The sequence below is a fragment of the Topomyia yanbarensis genome, chromosome 3, assembly GCF_030247195.1.
Source record: "Topomyia yanbarensis strain Yona2022 chromosome 3, ASM3024719v1, whole genome shotgun sequence".
NCBI lineage: Eukaryota > Metazoa > Arthropoda > Insecta > Diptera > Culicidae > Topomyia > Topomyia yanbarensis.
The window spans coordinates 259,575,569-259,598,697 of NC_080672.1; the positions used below are offsets into that span (position 1 = coordinate 259,575,569).

Consider the following 23,129-nt stretch of genomic DNA (forward strand, 5'->3'; position numbering starts at 1 on the left):
ATCTGATGATATGGCTGATATGACACTTTAGAACATTATATTTACCTCTAAACTATACGGTTTGTTGATTGCGTCCAATCCTGGTTGCATTACGACCAGTGGCGGAACCGGCGCGTTGTTGTATTTGTCCGGAGGTTGCATCTGTGTTCGATACTCATCAGTCACGACACCCCTCCTATTGTCAATTATAACATAGTAATCATGAAATAGACAATAGCAATAAATTATTCTGTGTCACTTTACCTATCAATTAGCGATGGAGTTATTGGTCCACAAAGAATGTGAAAACAGTTTAGACAAATATTGCCCTGAGAGTAGGGATTGACCGTCTGCTGGCCGCCTTTCGAGGTGAAAGAACCTTTTATCTGTGAATTGAGAGAAGTATAACTTTACCGACAGCGCGAAAAAATGGCAACAAGCATATTTACATCTTCATTCGTTGTCTGATCACTGGTTGTTAGGTAGGTGTGGAAGCCGGCAAGGCCTATCACGGACCACACCGAGCAGAAACAAATTATTGCTATTATCACACTAAACGGAGTCTTTTTGACAATGTCAAAAAACTGATCCTCGTCTTTGAACACTGTGGAGATGAAAGTGGGAGGAGATTTAGCACAACCAATTTCCTCTAAATGGCAATAGTGATGACGTTGACTTACACAAAACTATATGCGTTGTTGTACAAGAAAATATGAATACTGCTAAGAATGCGAGAGAGACTATAAACATATAGAAGAAACGATAGTTTCGTTTTCCCACGCAGTTGCCCACCTGCAAAAGGTAAATAAAAAAACAAGTATGAATACAGCCCGATCTTCACCATACGCCCAAAAACACTTACCCAAGGGCAATGATGATCGAACCGATCAACACAATTATCACATAGACTACAGTGCGATGCCCGCGGTGGTCGAAATATCTTGCAAGTAAAGCAATATTTAAGCTTTACCGTCTGACCTTTGACGAAGACTTCTTTCGTTCGGGGTGGCGGTCGGTATGTCGGGCTGTTAAGTGAGTTTGGCACTTCGATCTGCTTTTCGATGTATGCGGCCTCGTCCTGGGAGGCACGTGGAATGATCCCTGGATCGCTGAATGATGTGCGAAAAAGAGAGCTCATCGTGAACACAAACAAAATGCCTCCGATAATTGGAATAGCCAGCGTTATCCGCTCTGCCAGAAACGGACAACTGAAAACAGGAAAAAAAAAACGTTACAGCTTGTTTACATAAATTAACAGATTTTCTGTTTAATACTTACTCAACTGCAAAAAATAGACCACTGGTTCCGGTGATGAGCACAACGGTAAAGTAAAAGACACCGGAATTGGGAGCCGTCATCAGGTACCCATCGCAATAGAACTTGTTTCGTCCAGCAAAAATTTCCCATTTTTTCGTGACCTTCTGACTCGGTGCCATTGTTGCAAGTGCTCGTAAACTCTAAGTTTGTACTTTACTGGTGATGTTTTATAATAATTTCAATTTTTCCCTAAATTACGCTTGATCCTTTCCTTTCGAGTTTTACTCTTCCAGGTCGATTTGGTCTCTGAAATTGAACAAGGATAACAAAGATCCACCATTATCACAACGATTATCAGTCAATAAAATAAATAGGGTGGGTGCTCCTATAGTTGAGGTGTACCAATAGTTGCAGTAGTGGGCTGTACGCCTAACTAAGGTACCAACCATCAACAAATATTTTTTTATCGATTCATCGCACTAAAATTATGCGACAATAAAACTGTTATCCTTCAAATTTGCTCGAAAAACTATTGAAAGATTGGTTTTCTTCGAATTTTAAGCTCCCTTGCACCTATAGTTGATCTAATGTGCCTATAGTTGCAAGTCTCATAAGAAATCAATGGGATTTGCTACCATAAGAACCGAAATTAGCGATTGCACCACTATTGGAACATGTGTCCCTATAGTGGTACAAGCGGGTATGAATGCATAAATTGGTCATTAAATCATCTTTATATTTTTTCTATGAAGTAGGGCTTGAAAGCTTTCGTTTATTGTATTAACATTGCCAATAAGTCCATTCATCGATTTTTTAACAAAAGATTTACTTAGGTATGCGACTATTGGTACATCCACCCTAGTGCATTTAACCAAATTGCCGCTTAAAGGCTTGAAGGTAGAGACCGAGGCATACGGACACGGATTTAATTTTTTGGGCAACAAGAATGTTACATTTTATTTTAAACTAAATGCACTAAACTAAAGCTTAGTGCCTATACAAACATAAGAGTCCCATATTGAAAAACAGCAAGCCGAGAAAAACGCTGTTCAAGATTTACATTTTCATTGAGCCTTATGGATGGGACATATTGATATTTTTTCACTATTTTCTAAACAAACCTGTTAATCTTAATTGTGTATCGTGATTCAATGGCGATACAGAATACAAACCAACAGATAACTCATTTTCGACAAAAATCCATATGGGACTCTTGTACTTTTATGGACAGATTACACTTTAACAAAAATTTACTCTCAATATTTTCCCATTTTTTTACGAAACTTTAAGAAAATAATGTTTTTATCCCAAAGGGTAAGATGATGTGATGTTTGAGTCAGTTTTACACCTAATAGCACATGGTGATAAATCAATAATCAATTCCCACGAACTTTTTGTTTTTGGAAATAATGGTTGGGTTTAGCTGAATAGTATGTGTGAAAGAATTTTAGTACATGATATGAGTCACCATAGAGGTGCAGCATAGAAGACGCCAATATAACTTTTTTCGCATTGTCTCACTCATGCTGTCACTTAGCCAACGATTCCGCTCTGACCAGTCTCATTGCATTCGCATATTGCTCCGCTGGCAGCATTCCACGTCCTTAGCCAGATGGAGATCATCTCGCCAATTACGTATACCGCCTCCGACGACAACGTTCTGTACGCGCTCGCGACACGAACATACATAGTCGACATAGTTGTTATAATTTAACCGACGTCGACCATAACACCCGGGAGCCTCTGCACAGTCATCGATGGGGTTGAGTGTCCCCCAACGCTGATCACGACATGCTGGATTACGGTTGATGACCAGGACAACCTCCGTCTTGTGGTGAGCCAACTGCCATGTCCGTTTCGTAGACCAGTACTAGGTCCTGAAAGTAACTTTTCAGAATTTTGCACAGATAGCCCAGAACCCGCATTCTGTACAGCGCTACGGCGGTTGCCACCCATTATTTCTTCTCTTTTGTTTCGATGCTTACGGATGGAGTCCAACGTCGAGATCTCTTTCCGAAATCCGACCTGCCTCTGCATTAGTTCATTCTCGCTTTCAGCGTATTTCGGCTGGAAGGAAGACTTTTTTCAGAAGTTTACCAAGAGCATTCAGCAGGTATATAGAACGATACAATGCTGGATCTCCTAGTGGTTTCCCTGGTTTTGGCCAGCTTCAGGATTGTCCATCTATATGGGAAGTAGCCTTCGTTCAGGCATTTCAGTGGAACTAGCCCCAACATGTCCGGAAACGGAGACGCGGTCTTCAATGGCACGTTGTGAATACCGTTTGGACCAGGAGGTTTCTTTGCTTTCAGCCTTTTTACCACTATAAAGAGCTCGTCGTTGGAGACTTGATTGTCACCAGCATTTCCACCGTCTGCATCGACGTACGGTGTAAGTGGCCATGGGGTTGAATCGTGCTTTGGGAAAAGGCCAAGATAATTTCCAGTTCGTCAGTGCACATATTCGTCGAACCATTGGGGTTAAAGACTACTTCTCTGCACAGCTTCTTGTAGCAGGTGGATTTGCTTAGCACTATTTTGTGTTAAAAAGCGGTTTTGGACGCTCGGAGTATCACCTTATACTCTATACAGATTTTGCTCTCTGAACGCGTCATCTGGCCTTTAGATAGGCAGCACGGAGGATGCTGTGACTTTCGTTCCAACAATGCGCCGGCAGTTCCTCAGCTTCACTTTCCTCGACATTGTTACATCACACGCCCTCACTACTATTTCCGGCCGCTCATCGGTATTCGGCATTGGAGTGAGACTGTCAGCACGAAGTGCTTCCACAAAAAAGTTTTTGTCAAAGTCCTTTATTTTCCACTTTATTTTCGCTCGCCAGTTCTTACTCTCTGTGTTATAATACAATTCCGCTCATCAATGGTGTAGTTAATCCCTCGGTGGTCGCTATGCGTGTACTGCTCACTAATTCGCCAATTCATGTTATCCGTCAGGGACGGACTTTAAAATGCTATATCGATAATGGATTCCCGATCGTCTTTACAGAATCTTCTAGCGAAACCTACGCTGCACAGTCTTACATCCAGGTTCGCCAGGGCTTACGAGCTGTAATCTCTTGCGTTGGTCGTCCTGCCACCCCACTCCACGGCTCAAGCAGTAAGTCTCGTCCTATAATAACCGGCGTTCGTCCGACTAGCGAATGGGGTGCGTCCAGCATCCGATTGTACTGCTCTAGTGTCCACCGTGGGGAAGCATATGCAACAGCTACATATGAATACACCGTTAATCCTGGAAAGCACGAAGCCTTCGTTTGTGCTATCCTCCATCTTTTGGACAAAGAAACCGCCCATCACTTGGATACACGATCCACCACCCAATTACCGTTATCGGGAAGAACACGGCTCTGCAATAATTGCAACGTCTCCCTTCGTTTCTGTTGTCGACTGCTACAATAGTTGCTGTGCAATGTCGCCATGATTGAGATTAAGTAGGATTATCTCCATCATTGTTGGTCTGCCTTCGCCTTTTTGTACTCTGGGCATAAAAAGCCTCAGGTCATGTGATCCTTTCACCCTCCTTTGAGCAGAGCATGCACTTCGGTTGCTTTGTGCAGTCTCTAGCAATGTTTCCCTTCTCCCTACATTTTCTGCCTAGATCAGATCTATCTGGGCTTTTACAGTTTCTTGCCTGATGGCCGAAGCCCAGGCACCTGAAACACCCCTCCATTTGTTTGGTGGCTCAAGGGATTAATCGTAATTGATTGATCTTACCACATAACCTGGTTGACTGCGACTGAAGATGAGCGTATCATTGCTATATACTACTATACGCCTTTCCCAATCAAATTCACATCTGCTTTTTCTATTAGCGCGCTCCTCACGTCGTCTTCCGTTGCGATCTCATTCTGATTTCTGCACTCGACCAATGCTTCCTTAACTAAAGCTCTCATATTCGCTTCTCGTCCCTCCGCTTCCCGATAGGTCGAGTTCTTGATCAATAGATCCTTCTTCAGCTCGAACAGAATCTCACCTTTCTGAGTGCACCTGGTTCTTACTACGTTCTTTACCGGCTCATTCAGCTTAGGACCCTCTGTCATCCTTTTGGGGGTCGCAGCGTACGTCACGCCATCGTCTTGCTATGATGATTAGACCTTAAATCTCCCCTGGTGCAGTCGAAGGTCTTTTTTCTTATTCATCCCTTTCTTGGTTTTTTTTTCTCCTCTGTTCTACGGTTTGCTATCCACTTTCCATTTTTCGGCTTCTTCGCTATCCTTCACCGACCTTCTTGGGCTTCTTCGGTTCCTTCTCCTGTCCTGTGTTTTCCTTACTCTTTTCATGGATAGGAAATACCGGCCACCGTTCGCTGTCTCTTAGGTTACTGCTTTCGCTGCTTCCGTGGTCTTCAATGCCTTTTCGACGTTTTCAGCGCTCTCCTGTCTATCTGTTCGCATTCTTTTTACTCATTCATTCTGTATATTTCATCAAAGTTATTATATTGACATAATGTAGTTTATTGATTTTATAACTTTTTTAATACTATTTAATTATTTATTTTAATCATTTAGGCGATGTTATTGAGTTAATGTTTATGTTTTTCAATATTAAGAGCCATAGTACTCAAGGGAGAGCAAGGAGTTAAATGAAGAAAGTTTAGAAAAGCGTGGAAAGGGTCATATGAGCAAGCTTAGAGTTTCCCGGCGACTTAACCCTTTGTCTGCTACCGCAGGAGTCAGGATCTTATGGCATTAGAAATGCGAATCACCTAAGTTTCATTGAAATCTGAGAGAGTGCTGCCAACTCTGAATACGATTTAGCGAAATTCGTCAAATAGGATATTTAGTTAGTGTTTTGACCATGGGGAAAAAGGCTCTTTCAAGTATTCATAAAAAAACAATAATTGAATTGCAAACAAATTAAGAGATTTCTATTACTACGATTTGTGTAATGAAGATGTTAATTTGTAATAAGGCCTATTTTTGATGCTTATGAAATCTGCTGCGAAAACAATTCTGGCCTACCTTACCCTAGGATGTACAAAAATTGTCCGAGGTCGCAGCATAACTCATCGAACTGTTAGAATTGGTGGATGCCCACACGATCTACATAATGAAGAGATAACTCCGGATCTTGACACAACGCAGGCTGAGTCTTTGGTAACGAAGCATATGAGCCTTTTGTTATTTGGACTGCAAATCCAAACTTCATACGTGGTGGTGTGTCTAACTGGGAAGAGGGTGTATCTCAATAACGACAATCACTCATCAATAGTGATAAGTCATAGTAGATAGTACACTTAGATTAAGGAAGGGGCATACCACGATAAATGTAAATACTGGTCGCAGTGGTTCGTCTCCTACACAAAAAAAAACTCCAGATCTCAAAGAGAAAACTTGTGTTATATTGTTAAAAAAAACAATGGACTCTGAAATACAACGAAAAAAAAAAGAATAAAAGAAATGAGCTAGAAGAATGGTTCGCCATTCCATTTAGAACATGATTCGGAACATGTCCATAAGAATCCGAGAAGTAAGACTCCTCAATACTAATGATATAAACTTCAGACTTGGTTGAGTTATTTCTTCAGTGTATTATACTTTGCAAATTAGTTTGTTTAATATTTTAATTTTTTTTTAAATTTGAATGTAAATGCGGTAGATATGTTTTATTTACACATTAAATGGTTTTTTAAAAAACTCTCGATATTCAACTAATGAAAAATAAAATAAAATGGCAATTTTTTCATTTTTATACACTGTGCCACACTTTCCGTAGTGTGTCAATATAAAAACTAGAACATACGGTACCGATTAATATATAGCTATACTTACATTTGGGCACTGTTCCGCAATGTTGATTGCCGCTGGTGTCTCGGTTGGGTGGTAAAATTCTCCCCAATGAAATCATTTTTCGACCGACGACGAGCTCGTTTTGTGATGTTTTAACTTTTAGTGTTTCTTGTCTGTTTGCTAGCGCTTGCCTTTCTTAGCAATTTTCCAAATTACGGAACCAGATAGCGGAAACGAGCTGCCTGGGTGGTTGGAAGTATTTGTCGTATTACCTCATCACTTTGAGCCGAACAAGCATTTTTGCTAGGATCACACAGCTTATGGTGGCGTCTTTTCACACTGTGTACATTGTGGATACTTGATGATGCTGCAATTATGGGAAAATGTGCTGCAAGATTTACTTAGTGACTGTCATTCGCGCAGGGCGTGTCTGGGTGTGCTCCTCCCGTGGTTCTGTAATGAAAAAAAGGTTGAACACATTAGAGTTGTTGATTATAACGAGAAAATCATATCAAGTAAAAATTTACTGAATCGCGATTTCATCGACAAAGAGGATGCTCGAATCTTTCAATCTATGATTGGAAAAATTTGTTGCTAAGGCATCGAGGTAGCACAAACAGTATAAATTTTTATAAAACAGTTATGAAAAATTTCTGTCATACTCCTGTGTGCTTATGTCGACACAACAACGAAACACAATTTGACGGAATGAAACAATCGTGTCAAAATATTGATTACTAAATGCTTTTTGTAGCTACTCAACACGTTCGTCGATATTATCAGTGCACCGTAGTGTCGAACACGAATGTTGAGGAAACGATAAAACAAACAGGTTAAAGTATATATGTTTGGCCACACCGGAAGCCAGTAATAGATAGGTACTCGTCACATGTAAATATTTTGTCAAAAAATATAATAGCATGTTTTGTTACCCTATACAATATCTCCGATAACACAAATCATACCTGCTCCAAATTTGACTTACAAAAATGCAAATACATGTTGCTGCACTGCATACAATGGTTACTAACGATCTTTGTTATCAGCAGTATATATAAATATACTAAGACTCAGCTGATATAAACAGTTATACCAGAGTGTGAAAGGCGACAGAAATTGTTGAGAGCCTTACACAGGGCATATCAGCTAAATTTGGTGTATTTGATCCCCCTACCATGTCCCTATTTATATATCAACAATCCTGCTCGAACTTTATAAAACAGCTAATATTGTGAATTTCAAAATTGTCTAGACAAATTTCAAGAACCTTCTAGTAATCTATAAACCATAGGATTTTATTCACATGTAGGTATTTAAGATTTGTGTATACTCAACAGTGAACAACCAAGCATTTCAACCAAGTCAACCAAGTACTTTTTACGTGTAATTAACTACGACCTATGTTAATACTCTTAGGATTATCTATAAAAGGAAGGAAGCTACACCAGACGCCCCCCTTAATTCAATTAATTCATTTTGCCGGTATATTTTATTCAATTTCTTTGTTTTATTAGTAGGGCAATAGGCCCGTGCAAAAATGACTTCCCCTGACGGCGGTTCATCTCAAGGTGAAATGGACGTCGAAACAAAATCGGCTCCCCGGCTCAAAGTATATCCGAGCTCGGCCACCGGGCCATTTGTGATCTTCTTTCGGACCAAAGAAAAAAAGTGTTTGAATCTGTTGCAGATTTCTCGAGTTCTGACGGACCGGTATTCGGCCGTGACAGAAATATCGAAAATTCGCCCTGATAAGCTTCGGGTAGTTGTTAACAGTTCAACTCAGGCAAACGATATTGCTGGCTATGAGCCCTTTACGAAGGAGTACAGGGTGTATATTCCAGCTAGCAGGGTTGAAGTCAGTGGGGTCGTTTCCGATTCGAGTCTGAATTGCGAAGACCTGCTAAACTATGGGACTGGCTGTTTCGAAGATCCCATGCTTAAGCCAGTGAAGATACTGGAATGCAAACGTTTGCATTCAGCATCAGTCGCAGCTGACGGCAAGAAAATATACGTCAACTCAGACTCTTATCGGGTGACCTTCACCGGCTCTGCCCTACCCAATTACCTCCCCTTTGATAAGGTTCGTCTACCTGTTCGCCTGTTTGTGCCGCGGGTCATGAACTGTACTAATTGCAAACAATTGGGACACACAGCCTCCCATTGTAGTAATAAAGCCCGTTGTGGGAAGTGCGGTGGGAATCATGCGGATGATTCCTGTGGTAGAGATGTCGAAAAGTGTCTCTACTGTGGGGGGAACCCACATGATCTCCCTTCATGTCCCGCGTACAAACAGCGCGAGGAGAATCTTAAGCGTTCCCTTCAGGGACGCTCTCAGCGATCTTTTGCAGAAATGCTTAAGATAGCCACGCCACCTGTCTCTACGAACATCTATACCAAATTGTCTACTGACGAAGGCGACTGTGATGAACCCCAGGAGGGAACATCTTCTGCTGTGCCTAGAAGCAATAGAAAAAGGAGGAACATTTCTTCTTCCAAGCTCCGTCGAAAAGGCCAGAAGGTGTCTCTTCATGCCCCCCCTAAAATAACTACTCAAGGAAGTACTGGTGCAAAACCGAAGCAAGTCGCTCCCGGTCTCAGTAACCTGAGCTCAGAAAAGGAGTTCCCAGCGCTTCCAGGAACATAAAAACCCCAAATGTTCCCATATCTCAGCCAGAGAAAGAAAACAGCGCTGGCCTAATAAATTTCTCTGACATCGTGGACCGGATTCTTACAGCTTTAAATATTTCTGACCCCCTTAAAAGCATCTTGATAAGCTTTCTCCCCGCAGTAAAAACATTCTTGATGCAATTCACTGCGAAATGGCCTCTCCTTTCAGCGATTGTATCCTTCGATGGCTAATTCATCGAACGAGGTCAAGGATTCAATCACTATTCTACAGTGTAATTGCAGAAGCATTATCCCGAAAATCGATTCGTTCAAAATCTTACTAAATAATTTGAAATGCGATGCATTTGCCCTATGCGAGACATGGCTCACTTCAGAAATAACCCTACACTTCCACGATTTTAATATTATTCGCTTGGATCGAGAAGACTCTTACGAAGGAGTACTTTTGGGGATCAAAAAGTGCTATTCTTTCAATCGGATCGACCTCCCCTCGACACCAGGCATTGAAGTTGTCGCTTGCCAAACCAGAATAAAAGGCAAAGACCTTTGCATTGCTTCCACCTACATCCCCCCTAGAGCCTCAGTTAGCCACCAACGGCTTTGCGATATTGCGGAACTCCTCCCCGCACCGAGGCTAGTTTTAGGTGACTTCAACTCCCACGGCACGGCATGGGGTTGCCTTCATGACGATAATCGATCTACCCTACTCCATGAGCTTTGCGACAACTTCAATATGACCGTTTTGAATACGGGTGAAATGACACGGATTCCTGCCCCTCCAGCGCGTCCGAGCGCCTTAGACCTGTCCCTCTGCTCGACATCGCTGCGGTTAGATTGCATGTGGAAGGTAGTCTCTGATCCCCACGGCAGCGACCATCTGCCAATCGTAATTAATATTGCTAACGGTTCAGGGCCACCGGATACAATCAATGTTTCGTATGACCTCACACGAAGTATTGATTGGAAGAGCTGCGCGTCCGCGATATCCGAAAAAGTAGAATCGACACAAGAGCTTCCTCCGGAGGAAGAGTACGGGTTCCTCGCTGGCTTGATTATCGATACCGCGATTCAAGCTCCGACTAAACGCGTACCAGCCGCGAACTCACGCGGGCGTCCTCCCAATCCATGGTGGGACAAAGAGTGCTCAGACGTGTACGCGGAGAAGGCCGCTGCATATAAGACCTTCCGGGACGACGGGCTGCCAACTAGCTACCGACTGTACGCGATGGCGGAAACGCGCATGAAGAGTTTGATGAAAGCCAAAAAACGTAGCTACTGGCGCCGGTTTGTCGACGGACTAACGAGAGAAACATCGATGAGCACTCTTTGGAGTACGGCCCGGCGTTTACGAAACCGAAACAGTACTAACGAGAGCGTAGAATATTCAAACCGTTGGATATTCAATTTTGCCAAGAAGGTTTGTCCGGAATCCGCCCCGACACAGAAGATCTACCGCGCCGCGTCCCCTCACGATAACGCGAACGAAACACCGTTTTCGATGGTGGAGTTCTCACTTGCTCTCTTGTCATGTAACAATAAAGCCCCAGGGCCAGACAGAATCAAATTTAGCTTGTTAAAGAATCTGCCAGACTCTGCCAAGAGACGCTTGTTGAATTTATTTAATAAGTTTCTTGATGGTAAGAACCTGGGGATGTCACATTAGGTATCTGAAACAGAAGTGCCAACAAAGGATCAACTTTCTCCGTACAATAACCGGAACATGGTGGGGTGCCCTCGAGTCCCTTCGAATCACGCAGAGGGTTACGGCAAGGTGATGATCTCTCGTGTCTGTTATTCAACATCGCGCTGGAAGGTGTAATAAGAAGAGCAGGGATCGACACGAGTGGTACGATTTTCACAAAGTCCGTTCAGCTACTTGGCTTCGCCGATGACGTTGATATTATTGCACGAAACTTTGAGAAGATGGAGGAAGCCTACATCAGACTGAAAAGAGAAGCCAAGCGCGTCGGACTTGCCATCAACACGTCGAAGACAAAGTACATGATAGGAAGAGGTTCACGAGAAGAAAATGAGAACCGCCCGCTTCGAGTTTGCATCGGTGGCTACGAAATCGAGGTGGTTGAAGAGTTCGTGTACTTGGGCTCACTGGTGACCGCCGACAATGATACCAGCAGAGAGATTCGTAGACGCATCGTGGCAGGAAATCGTGCTTATTTTGGCCTCCGCAAGACACTTCGGTCGAACAGAGTTCGCCGTCGTACGAAGTTGACCATCTACAAGATGCCGATTAGACCGGTAGTTCTCTACGGGCACGAGACCTGGACCATGCTCGTGGAGGACCAACGCGCACTTGGTATCTTCGAACGGAAAGTGCTGCGTACCATCTACGGTGGAGTGCAGATGGAAGACGGCACATGGAGACGGCGAATGAACCATGAGTTGCATCAGCTGTTGGGGGAGCCGCCCATCTGTCATACCGTGAAAATCGGACGACTACGGTGGGCCGGGCACGTAGCCAGAATGTCGGACAATAGCCCGGTGAAAACGGTTCTCAATTGCAATCCGACCGGTACAAGAAGACGTGGCGCGCAGCGAGCACGATGGATCGACCAGGTGGAAGACGAATTGCGGACCCTTCGCAGACTGCGTGGCTGGCGACGCGCGGCCATGGACCGAGTGGAATGGAGGAATCTTTTGTATACGGCACAGGCCACTTCGGCCTTAATCTGTTAATAAATAAAAAATAAATGGTGGGGTGCCCGCCCAGGAGACCTGATCAGGCTGTACCAAACAACAATATTGTCGGTGATGGAGTACGGGAGTTTCTGTTTCCGCTCCGCTGCGAACATACATTTCATCAAACTAGAGCGAATCCAATATTGTTGTTTGCGTATTGCTTTGGGTTGCATGCACTCGACACATACGATGAGTTTAGAAGTGCTGGCGGGTGTTCTTCCGCTGAAAAATCGATTTTGGGACCTGTCATATCGATTACTCATCCGATGCCATATCTTGAACCCGTTAGTAATTGCAAATTTCGAAAGGCTTGTTGAGCTCAATTCTTAAACCCGATTTATGTCCTTGTACTTTAATTACATGGCACAAAATATCAATCCTTCTTCATACTATCCCAACCGTGTCAATCTCCTTCATGCTTCTGATTCAACTGTATTCTTCGACACATCCATGGAAGACAAGATTCGTGGAATTCCGGATCACATACGTCCGCAAGTGATCCCAAGCATCTTTCATAGTAAATTCCGAGAAGTCGACTGCAACAAGATGTTTTACACCGACGGGTCAAGCCTCGACGGCTCCACTGGCTTCGGTATATTCAATCAAAACCTCACCGCCTCATTCAAATTCAATGATTCTGTTTCAGTTTACGTCGCATTGCTGCTATGCAGTATACCCTTGAGATCATTGATACTTTGCCCACCGATCATTACTTTATTGTTTCGGATAGCCTCAGCTCAATCGAGGCTCTCCGTTCAATGAAACCTAGAAATCACATTCCATATTTTCTGGGGAAAATCTGGGAGCGCCTGCGTGCTTTGTCTGTAAGATCGTACAAGATTACCTTAGTTTGGGTTCCCTCGCATTGCTCCATTCCAGGTAATGAAGAAGCGGACTCTTTAGCTAAGGCGGGCGCTTTACAAGGTGACATATATGAAAGACCAATTAGCTTCAGCGATTTTTTTAGTATCACTCATCAGATAACCCTCGAAAGTTGGCAAACTACATGGAGCAATGGTGAACTGGGAAGGTGGCTACATTCGATAATCCCTAAGGTATCGACGAAACCTTGGTTCAGGGAGTTGGATGTGGGTCGGGATTTCATTCGCGTGATGTCTCGGCTCACGTCCAATCACTACACACTGGACGCACATCTCCGGCGTATTGGGCTCGTGGATAGCGGCATCTGCGCTTGTGGAAACGGTTATCACGAGATCGAACATGTTGTCTGGGCATGCGCCGAGTACTGTTCTGCCAGATCTCAACTATTCGATTCCCTTCGGGCCCGAGGAAGATCACCCAATGTCCCGGTTCGAGATGTACTAGCAAGCCGCGATATTCTCTACATGTCCCTTATATACACGTTCCTCAAAACCATCAATATCCAAATTTAAATGCCCCTATCTTTTCTCTTATCATTCCCAGAAGTGCCCTCTTCCGCCTACCGTACCCCAACGATGGTCTGATACGACTCCAAGACGAGACAAAACATCTGTCGAATGAACCAACAACACGAGACATACAGTACAACATCACACGCGCAACGCGGTGTTTCCGATCCGTATCCGAGCCGTACTACGAAATCGTCTGGAGGAACCCCTGCCGGCTCGAGGAAAAACGCCCGGCGTCCCAATACTTGATGCATCCGTTCGAATCTGTAATCCTGGCCGTTGATTCCTGATGCCGGAAACTGAAAGTTTATATCTCCCCCCCCCCCCCCCTGTTCAGCCTTCTCCACTCTCTCTCCCATGTCTCTGATACACAGATGTATGACTTCACCCCCTTCTCCCCTTGAATATCTTCCCAAAACTTATGTGCCCCCCTATCTTCTAGTTTTAGTTGATCAATATTTAATCTTATTAAGAAATGCCCAACAGTACCAGTACTTTAAAATAGCCCTAATTAATTCCCCCTAATCTTGAACCACTCTCTCTAGTTATTTCTAGTTAATAAGCTTGTAAAATGTTCCGCTTAGTTAATAATTAATTTCTCCTACAATCTCCCTTCTAAGAATCATAAAGTGAATTACTATACAAAGAACCCACAAATGACCCGTCCCCCTAATCTTAAGTATATTATATTATCCCCTCTTTTATATGTATAAGTTAGCTGTAAAGTTTTTTTTAGTTTCATTATATAAAGCAAAATAATATTGAAATGTGTAACTCCCTAGTTTTAAGAAATTCAAAATGTAAAACAATGAAAAAATGGCACCTTTAAGCTAACGCATAACTATGTATTAGTTCCTTTCACCGCGAATTTTTGAATATGGTGTCCATTATCATATTATCCTTATTCGCGCGCGTTGTTATGCAAACTGAAGCACATTTTAATCGGTATATAATAAACACTGCCGAAGTACCTGAAACAACTAATTTTGTAAGTTGAATATACAACCGATGACATGAGCGCGGATTTTTATGCTAATTACTAGAACAAGAATAGACAATAAGAACGAAAAGAAACTAATTTTATTTAATACAAAAAGGTGTCCATAAAATGGAGCAAATGCAAGAAATAAAGAAGGGATTTTTTGTCTAGTCCACTATCACTTCCTTCCAGAAGTAGCAAATGGCCCACTGAACGAGCAGCCGCTGGTACTCTAAGACGATTTCGCTAGATTTTCAGAGCAGCGTGCACTCAGTGCACTAGCGTGACTGCCGGAAAGTTAAGCTATGATATTTTATACTCATGAAAAATAGGTTTAGCATGACAATGAATTATATAGTGCATGCACTTCTCCAAAGTATATCAAAGTTCTAAATGCAAGCAGAACAATTATTACAATTGATTGACGATGTGATGGACTAAAATAAACCCATAAATATGACAATAATACTTAGTTCTTCGTATTGATATGACTGCTGCAAATTGGTAACTAATTTTCAATTCCTCTCGCGAATTGTCAATTCTCAATCCTCATACATGCTTGAACAGTCATCATTCCACTCAGACAAGACCAAGCATATTCCTTACGCACGCTAAATATCCAGTGGTTAAGTTCCGTATTTGATCAAATAAATGTTAAACAAATAAAAATTAGTTTGCTTAGCCAAAGAAATGTCAGCTCGATTGGCATCAACCGGCGGATACGTGTTCCCTTACAATGCCATCAAATCAAGAAACATTTCAAATTACATATGACAAAATATATGCACTTCTGAATATGATAAAATGAAGATTGCTTATTTTTTTGCAATAGAATAAGATCGGAAAAATAACTGCATGATCAAGATGGTTCATTTTCAAAGATAGTACTGTTTATGTGATAAGGGGACGCGGTCGAAAATAACTGACCACAGCCTTTTTTATTTCATTAGTTTTATTAATTTTCTATAATTTATTCAGTTTATTTGGGGTTTATTCGTGCAGGACTAGAAACTGTGTTCATCTCACCTCTAGTTGGGTCCCTACTTCGCATGAGTTCTGCAGTAACGAAGAATCCAACAGTGATATATGTAAGAAATGTCTCATCCCACTGCCTGGTGAATTAAGTCGGTTTTTCAACTTCCCACCACTGTATGGCGGTACCAATGACCGCTGGACGAATGGAACTCATGTTTTACAATTCTTGGTTGTTTGTTTACTTTGTCCGTTACGAAGATTTGAATTCAGCGAATGAACTTCTCTAATCTAAGCACACCACCGACGCCAGAGATGCCAGATTTACATATATGTCTGTAAACGGGTAGGCTTTCTTAATAATATAGGTATTTGCATTGCACTAGTTTTGCTTTAAACACTAGAGCATTGTAGAAACCGATGATTCAGAAGGCGGACACTACAACGGTACGGCGGGCCACATGACCACTCTCCAAAGATAAAAATAATTATGCCAAATGTCCGCTATGCCAAAGGACCGTTTTCCATAAGTTGGACATATTTATGTTAAATGACCTGGTGTGTATTAACTTTTTAAATTTATGCTAAACGTCCATTATACCAAATGACCATATTTCGAAGACTTTAAGCCAATTGACCGCTTCCCAGGCAAACCACACTACGGTGGCTTCGCCGCACAACCTCACCGAGCACAAGATAACTGCTATTAGCGTTAAATGGCGAATTTTATTTTGTTAGGGACAGTTCATAAATCACGTCTTACAAAAATTTCCCAAAATTGATTGTCACAAATTTCTTTATACCCCCTTCTTCTATACGAATTATTTTTAAACTCTTTTCATTAGTAAGAACATTTTGTAGTTTACATCTTATACCCCAACTCCGAACTGGTATTCGAAAAATGGTTATCCGTCAAGAATTAACGACGCTATAATCGTTTAAAATTATGCCTCCATTTCGTGACGCGGGTCGATTTGCAAATCTAAGATTTACACTTAGTCCAAGCCCCGTATAGTCGTGCGAAACATTTTTAATGCTGAAATTCAATCACTTACTGTAACTTCACCTAAATCGCAACGTATTTTGGAACGGTTTCTTTTGCATCTAATAACTTCTACAGTGCGGAAAAATGTAGATGCTTTACTCTAATAGCTTTTGGCTGTTGCATTTAAGTAGTTATATTGAAAGTTTTTAAGCTACCTCAATAACAACAACAACAATACTTCGAATCAACTGTAGTAACATGTGTTGCTTTAAAATGTTGTTAATCGAACCCTAATTCAAGGCAAACACCCGGAGCAACAAATTATAAGCTTTGATGAAAACAATAAGGTCTCACAAAACAGGTCTGTTGATCGAATTTGCATACGCATGCCACCAATCTTTTTATAGAGTTGAGATAAGCTGGAAACGCTAATCTGTACTCAGTTAGTGGAAAAATCACAGGTAAATATTTAGCATCCACAAACAGGTGATTGCACAACCATTGTCACCCCTTCTCATTTCGATTGACCTGAAGCGAATGTTTTACGACTGAATGATAATTAGACACTCATGACAGAAAGCAGCAGAAAAATTTTCATTCTCTCACCACTACTATTTTTGTAAGAGTTTTGTATGCTAAGTTAGTGCTAACACTAACATAGTGTCTTCCCGGCGGGGAAAAATTATCAAGGGGGAAATCTCTCCTCTTCCCGGTAGGCATATTGTGCGGCATGTTATACCGCGTCAATCAGAGGCAATATAATGAATGAAAAGAGAATTATTATCACTTACGTGTAGCGGCGGCTGAGTGGTGCCATTGCCGCAGTCTACTGACTCTTGCGACGATCAATCACCTTCACGAGTAATCTTAGGATTATAAACTTGATGTTGCATTAATGAAACGTAATTGGGTCAAACCAGGCTACTGATGCATACTAAGTGGATACGCACAGAACGTCTCGGAGTAGCTAATTCGAGAGTCCAGACAACTCAAACAATGCTTGTTGGACTCGAAATCCATAGCGGGCGGACCTGCGCAATGGCACACACCGATCGACGAAAAAGATCAACTTCAATGTGCTGCGTCCGCATTTAGTTTATCGTGAGGTAGATGAATCATTTTTGAAGTTTTCTACTCATCTAAACATGGTCATGATCATTTATTTGTTTTGAACCCATGCAAATAATTAATTACTAAATTAATTAGATAAATACACAAGAATTCTTAAAAACTTGTTTAAAATGTTTCAAAACGCCTCTTTTCATGAATCAACATTGAATAACTCCTAAATCCCTTGCTTTTTTGATGGTCCTAGTATGTCAAAGATGGGTGTGCGACGTTAGGCATAAGTACATTAGGCATAATAGACGATTGGCATAATAGAAAACATCATGCCGGATATTTATTCCTCACAAGTATAGATTTTATTTTCTTTTTTCCATGGATGAGTTGAATGATTTCATCATTTAAGTGAACTGTTTTAATTCAAGCAAATTTCAAGCCTGTTAGATGTATTACCATACCAATACAATTCTATCCAAATATTGAAAAGTAAAGCAGAATGACGACCAAACATTAAGTTTTGATACCTATTAGGGTTGTGGTACCGGTAATACCGGTACCAAAAATCCCGGGAATACCGACCCATTTTTGGTGCCGTAATAACGGTACTGAACAAAAGCCAGTACCGGTATTTTTGGTACTATACAATTTTTTACGACAAATATGTTAACTCTGCAGGGGGATCTGTTTCAAAATATCGGTCTGCAAGATAACTTTCAATTATATTAATTTGCCTTCTAGATAAATCGTTGAGATAACACCTTTGTGTGGGAATGAGGTGGGGCCATCATCATAATAATTCTAGAAGTTAAAGTTTTATTAGCGACATTCTGATTGGTTTACATTATTCACTGGGTGGCGCGTAATAAGACTATGGTCTAAGTCATGTCTGTATTTGGTTTGCTCTTAAACCTTTATCTATAAAAGAACGAACAGCGATTTAGTAGCTAACAGTTTTGGACTTGGTAAACTGCTTCAAATGGGCCGATTTGTAATTATTGGTGATCAGAAAATTCAGCAAAACTCCATAGTTTACAGGAAAGCAAGGAGCTTTGATATGCATTAGAGAATATTAGGCAAACGACATAAAGGTCGAAACCAATTTTCAGAAAAGCAAGAGAGGAAATGCGATTAACCTGCTCGGATTTACTGCCATTTTCGCTTTGATTTACTGTTGTTAATAGGGTTTCATACATTTACCATCTGTTCAAGTCGACGAAAGTCGCACCACTTAGCAGTTATTGATTTCAAAGTGGCCTAGATTTCGAAATAAAAGAAGGTGCCCTATACGAACAATATCTTCTGTGAAATGAGTCTTGCCATTCCGAAGCAATTAAAAACAATAAACATGTTTTTTGATGAGCACAAATCAATCATCTGAGAATAAGATCATCAGTTTGAGCATTCAATTTCAGTTTGAAGCTTTTTTCGATTTTTTTAAATATTCGAGTACCGGTACTGAGGGCTTCAGTACCGTAGTACCGGTTCTCGCCAAAAAGGGTCGGTACTGCGAACCCTAGTACCTATGGAAACTTGCAGAGTTGTTAACAACCTCACTATTAGGGTTGTTACGTTTGTAATGATACTTTTTTGTTTCGGTAACTTTCCACGGTACACGAAAAAACTCTCATTCGTATCAGACAAGTCCGGTAATTCTATCTTTGATGGCCTTGAGAATATACTCATTGATCTGAATAATATGAGAGATAATCAATATAGAAGCAACAAATGCATCATTATTTCTTTCATAATCTTTTCTAATCTGCCCATAAAAGCATAAGAGTCCCACATTGAAAAACAGCAAGCCGAGAAAAACGCTGTTCAAGATTTACTTTTTTTATTGAGCCTTATGGATGGAACAACCATGTTTTAGTATTTTTTTCGATATTTTAATATATATAATCTTATTTGTGCATCGTGATTCAGTGGTGATACAGAATACAATCCAACAGATGATTCATTTTCGACAAAAACCCATATGGGACTCTTATGCTTTTATGGGCAGCATATTTTCTTCTAGGACAACTGCACCATGCATGTATGTAAAAAATAATCTAAGTTAATGTGCGCTATTCATACATCAATACAAATGAAATTGATTTTAAACAAAAGAATTGAGCTTATTGTAGTGACGTGCAATTTATTTGCCCCAAAAATCATATCCGACCAAATTTCGTTAAGTGATAATTCAACGCGATAATTTATGCCTAACGTTAATTATGCCTAACGTCCATTATGCCTAACGTACGTATGCCAAAGGTCTGTATGCCTAACGCATTTATGCTTAATGGGATACACTAGAGTGACAAGAAAAAAATGACCCCTATCGGCCCAAACCTGACTCGATTTCTAGTCCTACCAGAAATACTTGCTCCAAATTTGAAGGAAATCGGACAAGTCTAGCTACCAGACAAACGCTCCTGAAGTTTGTATGGGATGTTTCGAAAATTTACATGGAGAAAAACCACTACTTCACATTTTCACCGCCAGGCGGCACTGTATGCATCGTATCATCACTGTAAGTGAATATAAGAAAGATAATTTAATTGTCTCTAACTTTTTCAAAGACTGCTAATCAATCCGGCTTTGTTAAAAGAAGTTATTAAACTTTTAACGAAGTGATATCTGAGTCAGTTCTGCATGGGGCCTAGCAGTACATGATTGTGTATCAGTACTCGATTCCCGTGAACTAAATATTTTTGTGAAATAACTGTTAGATTTAGCTCAATTGTACGTTCAGAAGAATTGTAGTAAATAATACGAGTCATGTTTCGGTTAGACCATTTTAGTTCCACATGTTACCGCGTAGAGGGCACCAACACTTACTTTTCAACGGAGAGAGATAGAAATTAGGTGTTTTCTGCAAAGATGTAGGATGGGCATTTTGCAAAAATTCTTCCGAACATGTCGATGTTCTATCTCTCTTCTATGAAAAGTTAGTGTTGGCGTCCACTATGCGGTCACAAATTGAGCTAAATTTTTTTAACTAAAGTATGACTCGTATTATTTACTATAATTCTTCTGAACATACTATTGAGCTAAACCTAACCGTTATTATAAAAAAAATGTTTGGTTCGAGGGAATCGAGTACTGATACAAAACTATGCGGTGCTAGGCCCTATGCAAAACTGACTCTTTCTTATTTTCACTTAGTGATAAAACGATGCATACAGTGCCACCTAGCGGTGAAATTGCGAGATAGTGGGTTTTCTTTTTTTTTTTTCGAGAGTTGTCCTACTGGAGCTGTAGAGCTATATTCTCGGAAGGGCTCCCCGTCAGAATCGCATACTACAATTTGCAGACGAGACAGGCAATGTCGCCCACTAGAACACTGCATTAGACCAATTGTAGCAGGCCGTGATTCTGAATGTGATATTCATTGTACGGTTCAGGTATGTGCGGGCTCAGGGACTCGTGATCGCGTGTATCATCGCGAAGGGCTCAAACATTTGTACGTTAACGTGCTCGATCGCGTATGCGTTTGTATGTCGCGTGTGCTAACGTGTATGTAACTTCGCGTGTATAAATTCTATTTCATAACCGTGTGCCTTTCGCATATTTGCGTATGTTCCAGAATGATCGCGCGCGGACCGTGAATCTGATACTTATTTTTTTGTGTACGGTTCAGATTCCAGAAGAAAGTGGGTTCTTCCATATCATTAGAGTTCCCAATCATGTCGCCGTAGAACGCATGGTCTAGTGGATATGAGCTTTATTTTTTTTGATTGGTCCAACTGAATATATAGACCTAAATTGCTAGAATGAAGGCTAAAGATTTCCGGACGTGAGCGATTCATGATCGCGCGCGTTTGCGGGTTCGCGTTTGAGACCGCGTTTGTAACTTCGTAAGTACTAAAACGTTCACACAATTGCTGGAGTGTTATCAAGTTTACGCAATCGCGTTCATAGGTGTGCGTAGGCGATCGCGAAGGGCTTAAGGGTTCGTATGTTGACGTGTTTGTCGCGTGTGCTCGCGTGTATGTGACTTCGCGTGTATAAATTCGATTTTTAAACCCATTCATATATTCGCAGATCGCCATTCTGATCTTTAGTTTTCGGTGTACGGATCACATTCTGACAGTTACCCCATATCACTAGAGTTTCCGGTCATGTCGCCATGGAACGTTATGTCTAGTGGATAGGGGAGTTATTTTTCAATTTTTTTTTATTAATTAACAAGGATCTAGATTGTTGGTACCGAGGATAGAGACTTCCGGGCGATCCCGATTCATGATGGCGCGAGCGCGAGAGTTTGTAGGTTGACGCGAGATCGCGTTGATAAGTTTATGAGTGCTGAGATATTTACATTATCACCGGGGTGTAATCATTTTTGCGAGTTCGTGGGCGTAGGTTGCTTGGAAAATCACGAGGGGCTCTAACGTTTGTGCGCTGACGTGATTTTGTAACGTGTGTTCTTGAATGGTCGCGCGAACCGTGAGTCTGATATTAAATTTTCGGTGCGCGGTTAGAGTTCTGGCACAGAGTGGGATCGTTTATATCGATAGGGTTCCCGGTCATGTCGCCATGAGACGTGTTGTCTAATAGGTATGAGCGTATTTTCTTAATTGGTCCAGCTGAAGGCATGGACCTAGGCTTCTAGGATCAAGGATAGACTTCCGGACGTGATCGATTCGTAATCGCGTGCGCGAGGGCATTTTTGTAGGTTCCCGCTTGAGACCGCGTTTTAAAATGTGTGAGTGTTAAGACGTTCACTATCACCATCTTTGCGGACCCAGATGAAGGCAGGTGTAGAATGGCAGTATAGGACTCGAAAAGAAGAAATAAAGGACAATATAAGAGAGACGTAATAGATAGGTACAAGATACAGCTGAATTTATGATCATCACATGAAAGACATACTTTAGTACTTCAAACTCTACCAATACTTGAATAGCCAACCACGACACATAGCACTTCCTTTCTCAATTATCTATTTGTTACTGGTTGATTGTCGGCTAAGAGAGGGTAAATAGCGGAAAGGTATATAACAGAAAAAAGGCTCACATCAGCCCTCCTTGCCTCCTCGATACACCACTATCGACGCGTATTGTAATCAACATCATGAAGCGGGCTTTTTATATAAATAAAATCGTGAGTAGTCATAATGATTGGTGGATTATTAACATGAGAACTAATTAACCTCTAGTAGTAGAACTTGGTGCAAATAGAAACTAAAAAGAGTGAAGGTCCTTATATTCAGATAACTCTATTGAATCTATTGTGGCTTGATGATGTTTACAATATCGTCAATCCGATAAGAAATATATATTACATGCATCTAAACTACTTTCAGGTGTTTGGTGATGTAGTTCACGTGGATTGGATTTCTTCAAAAACTACGTGTTTCAGTCTATTAAGTTGATCTAGTTGAGCATTAACTAGTGGCTGAACAGTATGTTTAAGAGAAGATTCCATCCATAAGAGATTCTCATCT

General features: G+C 41.3%; 1 protein-coding gene across 14 annotated transcripts in view; it reads right to left on the reverse strand.

The window, feature by feature from the left end:
• Positions 1-23,129, reverse strand: part of LOC131693070 (palmitoyltransferase app) — a 60,634-nt gene that overhangs the window by 21,801 nt on the left and 15,704 nt on the right. For all 14 annotated transcript variants that reach the window (XM_058980576.1, XM_058980580.1, XM_058980579.1 and 11 more), the window contains 7 exons: positions 7,024-7,434; positions 1,258-1,542; positions 842-1,187; positions 660-771; positions 429-583; positions 244-365; positions 46-175 (listed from right to left, as the gene is read on the reverse strand). In XM_058980576.1, the coding sequence (XP_058836559.1) occupies positions 46-175; positions 244-365; positions 429-583; positions 660-771; positions 842-1,187; positions 1,258-1,415 (1,023 nt within the window). In that variant the 5' untranslated portion in view covers positions 1,416-1,542; positions 7,024-7,434. The remainder of the gene's footprint in view (positions 1-45; positions 176-243; positions 366-428; positions 584-659; positions 772-841; positions 1,188-1,257; positions 1,543-7,023; positions 7,435-23,129) is intronic.